Source organism: Haemorhous mexicanus, chromosome Z (genome assembly GCF_027477595.1).
Source record: "Haemorhous mexicanus isolate bHaeMex1 chromosome Z, bHaeMex1.pri, whole genome shotgun sequence".
Lineage (NCBI taxonomy): Eukaryota > Metazoa > Chordata > Aves > Passeriformes > Fringillidae > Haemorhous > Haemorhous mexicanus.
Genome location: NC_082381.1, coordinates 65,714,049 through 65,726,381, shown reverse-complemented (window position 1 = coordinate 65,726,381; position 12,333 = coordinate 65,714,049). Strand labels below are relative to the sequence as shown.

The window sequence follows — 12,333 nt, the reverse complement described above, 5'->3', positions numbered from 1 at the left end:
TTTCTTAATAAAAAAGGTTTTATTACATTCACAATGCAGCTTAATTTCTACATACATCCATGCACTTACTGGCATTAAAATAAGCTACAAAAAACTCGGATTATTTTTCTGAGTATGTTGTTAATGGTTTAGTATTTTTTTCTCCTGACAAATTGTTTTGAAAAGCTGTTGTGTTCGCTGTAATTGAGCTGCAGTGAATCGAAAAGTCAGTATCGTGTACTGCAGTCTTTTGTATCATTTTGAAATACAGATAATTTGAGGTGTTCATATACATACTGTACTGTAAGCTTAAAATACTGTAGAACTAAAATGCAGATCTGAGGATGATGCATGTATAAGTAGGAATCTCTACAGTGGGATTTTAAAATCAGCTACTGTTGACCTCCTTCTACAAGTATAATACAGTCACTCAGCTGTTAAAAACCTGATCCACTATTTAAAAAATATACAAAAACAAATTGTCTATCTTTCTGCCTGATCTCCTTTCAAGTGCTAACACAATGGAAACAGTGGGTGATCTGTCAATGCATTTGGATTGTCAGTGATGGTTTTGTATAAATATTGGGAGGATAAGAAATAAAATTCGCACAGCAGAATATGATTTCATCTGCCTTTTCTCTGCAGCTCCATGGCTCATGCTGCGGTGTGAAATTCTCATTTTACACACTTTGCAGGCGGAGCACATGAATTATGCATTGAGCAAGAGAAATCTCCTGCTTCAAGTCCTATATGCATTTACCAGGTTCTATCTCTATTATCAAGATGAATTGCAAATGGAGAAATGTTTGATGGAATATACCTTAACTTCTTTGTTTAGTATTCTGCTTTTCCCATAGTGGGCTTTCTTGGTAGAATACTGTTTATGTTGTAGGCTTAGTTTTAAGAAAAAAAAAGATGAAAAATTGTGTTACAGAGAAATGTCAGACACGTCAGAACCTTTTTATTGTCTAGATTTCAAATGCAAACCTCTTTTTCCTCATTTGAAATATCTGCAGTCATTGGCTATTTATTGGTCATAGATAGCCAATCAATTTTTTTTTTCTTGGAAAAAACAAATTAAAAATGATCATGTTTTTTATAGGCAGGACCCACATAAATACATTTCTTTGGTGCTTTCTACAGAATTGCACACAATAAATGTAGATACCCATATGAAGAAATACATATAAGCATGAAAATATTTGTGTTGTTTTTGTATATATAGCACCCCAACACATATATGAGTAGCCCAGTATTTTCTTAAGCTTGAGCACTCAATTGAAGTTGGAAATAAGACATGATGACACTTAAACATTAGCTTTATCTTGATTTAATTAGCCGTTGATTTTACATTTCCCAGATGGTAGGGTCAGATTTGTGCATTTTTTGCTATTTGGTGGAATTGTTTACCTGCTTGTTTTTTATAGTAAACTGATACTCTGAAATGCAGTCTTCTGGTAAAATGTGCAGTGAAGGTTTTCCTTGCCATACATTAGTTCAGTATTTTTTTTTTAATTTGTGCCTTATTTTAGGACCATTTAATTTTGTTTTGAACTATAAGTAAATTATCTTGAAGGAATTTTTCCCCGTTTTTAAGCATTTTTTAATGTAGTAGATTCAAAGTAATATCAGTGCAAGGATGGATTTCACCTTATAAAGTACACATCAAGCCTTGTGTACTTTTTGTACTTGTGGCAGAAAAAGCAAACTGAAGAATGCTGTTGGTATTATTTGTGACTTAGACTGCCCATCTTAGTTGTCTTCAGTAAACAGATCCACTAAACAGTAAGGATTATTTGGCAGTGACTCCTCATTTTTTAGAAACTTGTACTGAAGCATATAGAATTCTCATCCTTGTAGGGTTCTTGAGCCACTTTTTAGAGACTTTTAATTGTGTGCATAATAAAAGGAGACAGAGACAACCCATCTCTATGGAAATATTTAGCAAATAAAAAGCTGTAGCTTTGAACTTCAATCATAGTTGAAAGTAGAATGCTATTGTAGGGATAACTGGGGACAGATGGTGAAAGAGTTCAGAAATTGAGGATATTTTTAATATATTTACCTTTTGTTTAACTGAGTTCTCCTTTAGTCTGTTTTGGTTTCTGAAGGGTTTTCTAGTTCAGGAAAATGGTTGTGATACATAATTTATAGTAAAGGTGCTGGAAATAACAGCTAAGCCTGAGATTCAGGGCTAAATATTCACCAAATGATACTATAAAGTGGCTTGGAATTAATGAGAAGGATTGTTGCAAAATTGTGTCTCTGACATGAGTAATTCAAGTAGAACTTGTAGCTTATGAAGTGCACTATTTGTCCTTATTTCACAGTTCTAAAACAAAAGTAGCCGAAACAAGCTTAGTCACTTGTTAGTAAACACATCTCAAAAGAAAAGTCTGGTAGTTGTGGGCAGAATGGAATTCAAGAAACTTGGTTCTGCAGGAGTACCTCACTAATTCTGGACAAAACATATAAGAAATTGTATAACTTCAATGCCATTTTAAAGCTTTTTTGTAGTATTTTCTTTGTCCAGCGGAGTTTTAGGTTTCAGATAAATCACCAGTAGTAGAACACTCAAATACCATGGTGATAAGGACCATCAAAGTATGATGATGTTTAAATAACTTTTAAAATAGTGGCTCCTGTTCTTTTCATTCCACAAGATGATTCTTCTCCCAGAAAACCTGAGGCGTACCTGTAGGGATCATGTAAGTGACTACTGTCTGTTTGAGCCATGGTATTTATAGGATGAACGTGGTAAGTGATGGCATCATGGCTGAGGTCAAACCTGGTAGTCATTAACATCAATGGCTTCAAGTAGCGACAACATTGGCTAGATTCTTTCACATTCTTTGGAAGGATCCATAGAATTTCTTGCTAAATTGAAAAAAAAACCCTCATTATTATAATTTGTTTGCAATCAACTATCAAGCTGAGAACCCAGAAGAAAGGGAATGCACCGTGAGAAAAGTATCATTTTATTCTATGGTGCTGATTAAAGGAAGTGGTTCTAGCTGCTGAGTTCACTCCAAGCTCTTCTAGAAATTTGTATCCTGAGTGTCTGAAGTGCTCAAGAAGTGATGGCCTAGATGGGCATAAAGAGATTTACTGATTCACTTAGACCTGTTAATTTATTAGAAGTGGTAAAATATTTCTCTATGTATTTGGCTGTAATGTACTGTTTAAGAGGAAACAGGTAAACTAGAAAGTGTGACTCCTGGAAAGACTACATTTAAATTAATTGCAATAGCTTGGGTGTATGAGCAATGTCTTAAGGTCTAAAGGCAGTTAATATATTTTATAAAACAAATCACAATGTGAGCCAGAGAGAATGAAGGTAGAAGAAATCTTCAGCTGACCCAAATGAAAGATGCTTTAGAGTGGGCAGAAACAACATGATGATAAAACTCCTTGATACAGAAGTTTCTGGCTACATCCAAAAAATCAATGCTTTATACTGACCATCCTCTTGGTGTACTGAACTGTAACACAGTGAATTGTTTCCTGAATCACCAATGTCTAGACATGCTCTGTAAGTATGGCCAACACTTACGAGTTTTGTTTAGAACTTTTTTAGGTATTGAAGCAAATTTTGTTGAAATACTCTGTCAAGGTACTGGGATTATTACTTCCCTAGTCTTTACTTCAGGTACAGCCAATTCTTATTAGAACTCATGTCAAGCTAAAAACTGAAGCTTTTTTGGTGACAAAAATGAACTTCCTGTTAAGTAAATCCCAGTAGATAATTGGACAGAATTCTGTGCTCCTAGATAAGTAGATAAGCAAATAACACTATATTTCTTATTGAATAGATTTTGACCTGTTTTACATAGGAAAACAGAAATGTTAGTACACAAATCTTTTGTCTTAAAGAGATAGGTGCTTTTTTTTTTTAATGGTCTCAACAGAAGTATCTGCTCTGTCACCAAATGTTTTCTGTGTAGCAACAATGATTAATATTAGATGAATACAGGGACTACAGAAATTTAATTGTGGAATTTAGTACAGTTTAACTATATAAACAACTCTTTCTCAGTAGGTGAATTCTCTGGATGCCACACCCTGAAAATGGATACATTTTGCTTTATGAATCAGTAAAATAAATGGACTTGCTTTATAAAAGTAATAAATACGTTTCTTTTGCTGATAAGATGAAAGATTAAATATTCATCTGTTTTGACAGAAAGAAGAAAAACCAGTACAAGATAGAAAGACTCCAAAAAACCAAGACGTGTTTCTCTTAGATTTAGATGATTGTAAGTGTCTTGATTAAAGCCTCATTTTTCCCAAGGCAGTTCAGTTTATTCAATGAATTTAAATGTCTGAAACATTGATTCTGTTAATTTATTGTACCAGTTTCCTGACAAAATAAATGCTTAGACAATCAAGTTATTTTTAAGCACAGTTATTACAATATTTTGTTTTATAATTAATTGTTTCAAAATTTAGAATCTCCCACCATAGAAAACATTTACTTTGAGAATTTGTATGTGTCTGGACTTGTTTTCTGTTAAAGTGGACTTAATTTCTCAGGTAATAATGGATGTTACTTGTACAGCACCTATGCAATGTATGAGCCAATTATATTAAGATGCTATAAATCACATTTCTGAAGAACAGTGTGAAATGGTACTCTTGGAAGGGTAAGATAAAGCTGGTACTGGTTTTTGGCTATGCTTGCAGTACCCTTCTTAAAGTTTACTTCTGTAGGTGCAGCACATCAGAATTGCATTAACATCTACTTTGCATGTAGCCTGTAAATGAAAAAGGTCTACATAGTATGTTTCAAACTGAAGGAGAAAATAGAGGAAAAATGGGAAAGGACGAGAAAATACTTTTAAAGTAAATCACACTGTCTGTTCATGTATAAGTTGTATTTGTATTTTCATTGCTTATTCTGAGTATTGGGGCTATACGTCTGAAGAAGTAATCTTATATTTAGAAACAAGAATATAACATGTTCTTCAAATATTCATCAATATGAATATTTGAAGAACGTTATATATACATGTATATATATATATATTCATCAATCAATATTAATCAAATATATATACAAGAATATAACATTTAGATGAGGATGTAAAACTTTTTTGTGCAATGAAAAAGAAATCACTGTTTTTCCCAGTATCTTATATTGTTTTTCCATTTAAGTATCTCTTGCCTTTTTGCTTCTAGTTTGTCCTGTAACAGCGCCTGTGGCAGTTCCTACAGCAGCTGTTTTGTCCCCAAGTTTAACAGCAGACCTAGAGGGATTAAGTCTGTCAAGTTCATCAGTCATTGATGTAAGTAGCCTTTAAAAAGTGGGAGGGTGCATGTGAGTTTAAGCATTTCACGTGTTTTGAGGGCATCATTAAGGTGGTTTTTTTTACAGTGCTTTCACCTATAAAAGTTTTATATGAAATTATTGGTTTACATGCAAGTCTGGCAGCATTTTTTGATCTGTAATTACATTCTGAAATGTGGAGAAAAGTATGAATATTGCATGTCTGAGAAGAATGCCTTCAAGGATTTTAATGTTATCTTTCAATTGTCTTTTTCTTTGCCTCAGGGAAACTTTAATTCTGAAATTAAGTATCCAAATGACAGAGGTCTTTCAAATAATTGATCTGCTACACTATCAAAAATAAGCTACAAGAACATCACATACTTGCTAATACTCAGTCTGTTTGTCTATCATACGTGCTTCCAATCATGACATTTTGCTACTTGGAAGTAAATTTTCATAAATATATTAAACATAGCCCCTGGGTGCAAATAAAAAGGGTATAGATTTACAATCAGTGGTGTATCAGAATGTGTCATGATTCATTCTGTTAGTGCTTTGTAGTACTTTCCATTAGGGAATCTCAAAACTATAGGTGTAATTAGGGTTAGCAAACTCATGGAGGTAGAGGGTGTACTTTATTGTGGGAAAGAATAGTGGTTTGTTCTCTTTCAATTGGGTTTTCTTTAGTATTTTTTGTGTGTCCAATTTTTATTTGCAGTTTAAATAGAAATTGCAGTGGTATAACATAGGGTGCATATCCTTGTTAAAATGGATGGATGTGACCAGACAAAACACCAAAGAAACAGGCATTTTTTTAGCCTAGCCTTGTTTCTAATGAGGTTGGTGCCTACAACCTACACTGCAACTTTATTAGTCACTGGTAACCTACCTTGTGCTGATAATAGGAAACAGTAGTTTGCATCATCAAATATTTGTTAAGTAAAGGAATTACAAGAGTGATTTGATTCAAGAAATAGAAGACCTTTGCTTTTGATTCAGTTTCATGTTTACAGGCTTCAAGATTTGTTGTTGAAATGGGAGACTTTCAGATAATTTGTTGGATATTAGCCGTATCTAAGAAAGTTGGCATGTAATATAAATTTCAAGCAGGCCAGTAACAATCCATGGACATGCAGTTACTAGAACTGATGTATAGTCACTGATGTGTCACACAGTCTGAAGATGCCAGTAATTCTCTCCCATGTTATTTTGAAGAGCAGTGTACAGTGTTGGGTGGCAAGTCTGTGTTTAAGAACAGCTGTGGTGTTACTCTTTAATTGCACTCCGTAGTTGCCTCTTTGGCTTTATGGCTTTGACAGCTCAAAACACAAGCTGTCGTATGTTTACCTGGCTTTGGGTTAGCTTAAGAATTACTCTGGTATCTTTGCTTTACTTCAAAATTATCACCTTTGAGGATAAAGTGGAGATAGCAGTCTGTAATGCCAGAGGCTTAGGTGCCTCTGCTTGCAAATGTCTTTATTCCTTTCATTGTCTACAGTACATGAACATATATTCCACTCCCGTATTCATGCTTGCTTTCCTCATGATTGCCACTGTTAATTTTCTAAACTGCTTCTCCCCATTCTTGTGAAGATACCGACGAAGAAATAGAGCTGTTAGATAAACAGAGCTAGAAGGTGTTGGCTGAAGAGTAGAAGTTGTTCTGTATGATGACTGTGCAAACTGCCTCTTCAGTGTTACTGAGGTCTGGTCACCAGCAAAGAGACTGGAACGTTCTTTCTCTCTGCTCTGGAAAGAACCCAGGTCATGTAAGATTTAATTGTTTCTGCCTGGATGGTGATTGCATTTTGGTCTGTATTCAGTTTTCAGATCTAAGCTCAGCTCTCATTGCATTTGATAGTTGCAAATGTACATGAGGTCCTTTGCTGAGTTTTCTGCACCAGGGAGCAACGGAAATTAAATACTAAAGTTAAAACTCATTCTTTCAAATTATATCCATATGGTTTAAAAAGTCTTATGTGTGTGCACATAGTTAGATAACTACAATCCCATAATGTTCAGCACCACCAGGTAATTTTCTAAAAATAAAAATATAAAACTGACTTGTAAGACTTTACATGGGAATGTGCATCCTCAAATAGTATTTTGAATTTAATCTGTGGTGCCTAATTCTAAAGATAATTTAGAAAACCTCTTCCTTCAGTGGGAGAGAAAGTGACTATAACTGTAGGGCACATGCCAAAATAACAGTGAGAAATTAATTTATTACTAGGCAGTGGAAAGCATGGAGTAAAAATAGATAAGTACAGTATATGACTCTAATGGCAAAGAAATGTAGCAGCCACTTTTCTTGGAATATGTTGAGCAGTCTATTATTCAAATCATTCAATGCTGTAATTGGATACAGCTTTTAGAAATCTTTTAACTTCCAAATTCATAGTTGCTGAGTGTTACAAAGAAAGTATAAACACAAGAATGGTTTTACAGTTATGGGAAAACCTGCAAAACCAAAATATTCTTGAATAGAAACTGCACAATCTAATGCTTTGTCCTGTGGCTCATTTGTTTTTATCATCATGTTTACATACAGTACATTTCCCCCTCATATAAACGCATGCATGTGTATCATAGTTTGTTCCAGGAAAACCAAAATTCTCTTGTAATTCGTGGATAACCTTCTTCCAACTGAATGCAAAATGTAGTAAATCTGTGTGCATTCTTCTGCCTTGGTACATATGGTTCTTCTTCAGGTAACTGTAGTCATTGGAGGCTTCTGTGAGGATTCTCATGATATGCAGGCAAGTGATGGCAAAACTAAGTGCTTGAGGAAACTGCAGTTGGTGTTGATTGAGTTTCAGGTTAATAATTTGCAGTTTTGAAAAATATGTGAAGATGCAGTGTGGATCAAAAACAGGAGGCAAATCAAAACTGCTGGCTGTCAGTGTGAAGCAGTTATTGGAAAACACTGAAAAAGGGTGTTTTCCCCAAAAAGGGTGTTATACAGTGAAAAAAGAGGAATTGAAAGCAAAACTCATGGTTGACCTAAGGACAGGGAGGATTAAAATCTGCTACAGTAATTAATATTTTGAGCAAAAATGGTGAGAGGAGAGAGAGGAGAGCTATAGTAATAGAGAGAAGCCTAAGAGGATGTTCCTACCTGTCATACACCACCTGTTCTTTTCTCATTAGGATTTTAGATAGTAAAAATGTATCTCCGAAGTGTAGAGACCCCTGAGTATGTTGCATAGGATAATTAACTGGTAAAAATGACACATGCTTTTATGAATAAAATTAGTGAGAAGGAAATATTTCTTTGGTAGCAAGAAACCTGTTATGATTCAGAACCGAGTTAGTGCAAGGAGGAACTGACAGGTCTATATGAGCTTTGGTGAGAGAAGGAGTTGAATGAGGAAAAAAGTGTGTGGCTGTATGGTCTGAGTTGAGTAGTATTTAAGGAGAGAAAATGGTTTTCCTGCCCCCAATAGGATAGTTTGCGGAAAAGGTCAGGAGTGACTTGGAAAACGTCACAAAAATGCATGTCCCAAATGTGGGAGAAAACTCTTGTTGTGGTGGGGAAGTGCTTATAAAAATATTTGTTGCAGCAATTCAGACTTGCTATCAATTATTCTGCACATAGAATCAAGGTATAATTGTAGAAGTGATACTGCTTTACTCACTAAGGTTTTATTCAATATGTTCAGTGTTTTTCATTATAGTTGTTCCTACCAGTGGTATTTTTCATTGTTCCCTACCACTAGGCCTTCCAGAGAAACTTTTTAGGAAGGGAGGAGTGCATGATCTTGTTTTCTGTTTCATATCTTCTAAAGAACTTTTGACCAGTCTACACTTTAAGAGCTTCTTTGGAGTGGTGACATATGAAGAAGAAATAATAGCCTTTGTCAAAAGTCAAGGTCAAGTTGCAGACCTGTCGAATCAGGTGATAACTACATTTAATTTTAAATTGAGTACAAACTTAGAGAAGTTCATGTTTACTATTCCTTGAGAAATAGTAAACATGAACTCCCTCAATATTTAATTAAAGGTATTTTCAAACTAGGAGAACACCTTAAATGGTATTTTATTTCTAAGTTGTTGACATAGTCATTAGAGGGGAAGACTTTCTTATAATTTAGGTGGCTTTGTCCATTTAGGCTGTTCGTAATTTCACTATAACAAGTCTTAAGACTGACTCTGAAGTATATACTTTTCCTGTTTGAAGCATCTCTGCTTAGAAGTACTGGGTATGCAAAGGCTGCAATAATGGGTTACATAATGGCAGTAGTCTGGTATGCTAGTCAAGAAAGGTTAGCATGAGGTGTTTTAAGAATTTTCAAGAATTCTCTACAGTAGAGAAATAAATAGTAGTTATTCCAAATAGTTATTGGCATGCACTTCATGATTTTTTTTTTTTTTTCAGAGCTTTACTAGGAGCAATTATTCTTTAACTATGTACATTTGTCATTCATATAAGCTCCGGTCTAAGTGCTTACCTCAGAAATGGCTGCATCAGAAGAAGCATTAACTTGTTATTGTTGTGAAAGAGACATAGTGCAAGCACTTATGATAGCAGCAGATTGTGGGCAGTGCCCATTGTTCTCAGGCAGATTTTGATCAATTACCATTGTTTTTCAGATAATTAGTTTTACCTTTCTGTAAGTATATCCATACTCTCTTAAGGATGCTTGTAAATTTTTTTACTCTGGCGAAGAGGATGCTTTTAAATCAGCTTTCAGTATTAGCCACATCTTCTCTTCTATCCTAAGTTTTTGTAGTCCTGTGTTAAGATAACACAAGCATGTGATAGAATTTTATTATTTTTATAGCTTACCATTCGCCCTCTTGTTTTTAGCTTCCTGTAAGGAATCTTATCTCTTTGCTGTTTCATCACAACATTTTTCCCATATATTCAGTGTTTTCATTATACTTCTGAAGCTCATGTTTTAATATACAGATTGAAATTGGGAAGGTTTGTTGGGGGGAGGTGAATGGAGAAAGTGTTCCACAAGACAGTCTACATGGATCTTATTCCTGGGAATCTACATGACTTTGCTTGTGTTGTTGACCACAACTGCACATTAGGCAGAGATATTTTTGCAGTTCTGCAGTTTACAGCTTAATTTGTGAAGGTGGAACAGTCCCTGTTGTGCCCTACAAGATTTGTGACTGGCATAAGGCATAATTGAAACCCTGTTCTACAGTGTATGTTAGTAGGGTGCTTAGGAAAGTTTGTATGTGTGAAGCAAATGAAAAGGCATAGTCTTGATTTAGGAGTTAAAAAATAACTTTGTCTTAGTGCCACCCAAAATTCAGCTATGTGGCTGATTAGGTGTGACTGATGCTTGTGGGAAGGCAGTGTGGTCCAGTGGATACAGAACTGGGTGTTACATATGGAAAATGAGTTCTATTTTTGGCTTGCTACTTGCTGTGTGATCTGGAGGGAGTATCTTAATCTTTTAGTTTTCCATTTGAAAAATGAGGATAATGATGCTTACTCACCTTGGGAAAGCACTTGTAAATCTACAAATGAATGTAGCTGCTCATCAGCAGATATTAACTATTGCCAAGCTAGAAGAAGAAGAAGTGAAACAAAGACTCCCACATACTTTTTTTTTCTTTGTTCCTGTAAAATTGCTCTATAGGTGGATGCTCTTAAATTGGTTACAGAGAATATGTGTTGCATTGGATAATTGAAAGCTATACTGTCCTTTCAGAAATTGCTTCCACATACTTCTAAAAATGTTAGCTTGGAAGAAAATAATCACTTGCTTTGACACTACTTACTTGTCATTTCACCTCTTTTCTTTACTTATAAATGCATTTACAAGTATTTGTGATATTTAATAATGTTTAAGCCTTAGAAATACACATCTCATGTTTATTAGATAAATTCATTCTTAAAAAAATTGCACTTCAAAATCTCCAGCTTATTTTCTTAAAATATATATACACTATAAATGAGATACTATTTATAATTATAAAAATTATATAAATATAATATGTAAGTAGTTAGCAACTTGTATATTAATGTAAATGTGTTCTGAATAACCAGGTCACTAATTAACTTGGTTCAGTGCTATATTGCTATTTTGCTGTTTTGTTATCTTTGAGTTACAAAGAATAACCGGGCATTCAAATGTTGTATTTAAAAATAAAATGCCAAAATAGCAAAATAAAGTGTAGTTGCAATATTAAAGTCTTATTTGTAAAACAGAAATTAAATTGTGGGGATATCGCAAAACAGAAGCTCAATTAAATAGGTTACTGTGAGGATACCTTTGATCATTTTTTGCCTTCCATTAAAATTCAGTACTGTCCTTAAAACTAATCCAACTTTTAAATTTTTTTTTAATATAATTAGATGCTTAGTTTTATGGCAGTGTTTAAAATAGTGCTTCTTTTTCTTTCCAACATGAAGAATACATTTATTGTGCTCCTTAAAATAGAGCTGCTGTAAACAGGGTTGGTGCCAGGTGTTTAAAAACAAGCATGTGCGATACATGATGATGATTCCATAAGTTATTCTTTAAATGTGTATTGTGGTAATGTGTGTAAAACAGAGTGTGTCTGTATGTGTGTTATGCTCTGTAACTCAGAAGAGAGAGATAACCTAAGCTGTATTTTTCTGTTATTTTGTCAATAAATGTAGCTCTTAAAAATTTCAACCACATCTTTCTAAGGTAACATTTACCTCCTCACATCTTTAGCATCTATCAGACATGACATGGGACATATTCATTGACCCTAAAAATTTTCATCAGTCTCATGCACTGGAAGGGGGCAGCCCCAGCCAGACAAGAGGCTCATTTCAATTTTAACGGCTGTAATTAAAGGTTAATTCACTGAGTCAGGATTAACGAGGAAAGTACAAATGATAGGCAAGCAGCTGCCTTTATAATACAGGATTAGAACAATGCAATTACAATAAGAATTAGAAAAAACCAACTTCCTGAAAAGGTTCTGTAATAAATGAACTGCGTTTCTCTGTTCTTAATTGTGGTACTTTAACATGAAGACTCTGTACAGCATAGTTTTTTTTATTGTTGTTGTTGTAATAACAGTTGATCAACAGTGTGTCTAATAAGACAGTATGCCAGTGACAGCAACTGTTATACTGATAAATTTGA

The 12,333-nt window shown here is 34.3% G+C and overlaps 1 protein-coding gene across 2 annotated transcripts in view; it reads left to right on the top strand.

Annotated features, from left to right (window-relative positions):
* The window catches only part of AP3B1 (adaptor related protein complex 3 subunit beta 1), a 155,869-nt gene that overhangs the window by 98,039 nt on the left and 45,497 nt on the right, over positions 1 to 12,333 (top strand). For both annotated transcript variants that reach the window (XM_059836743.1, XM_059836742.1), the window contains exons 21-22: positions 4,163 to 4,235; positions 5,158 to 5,264. In XM_059836743.1, the coding sequence (XP_059692726.1) occupies positions 4,163 to 4,235; positions 5,158 to 5,264 (180 nt within the window). The remainder of the gene's footprint in view (positions 1 to 4,162; positions 4,236 to 5,157; positions 5,265 to 12,333) is intronic.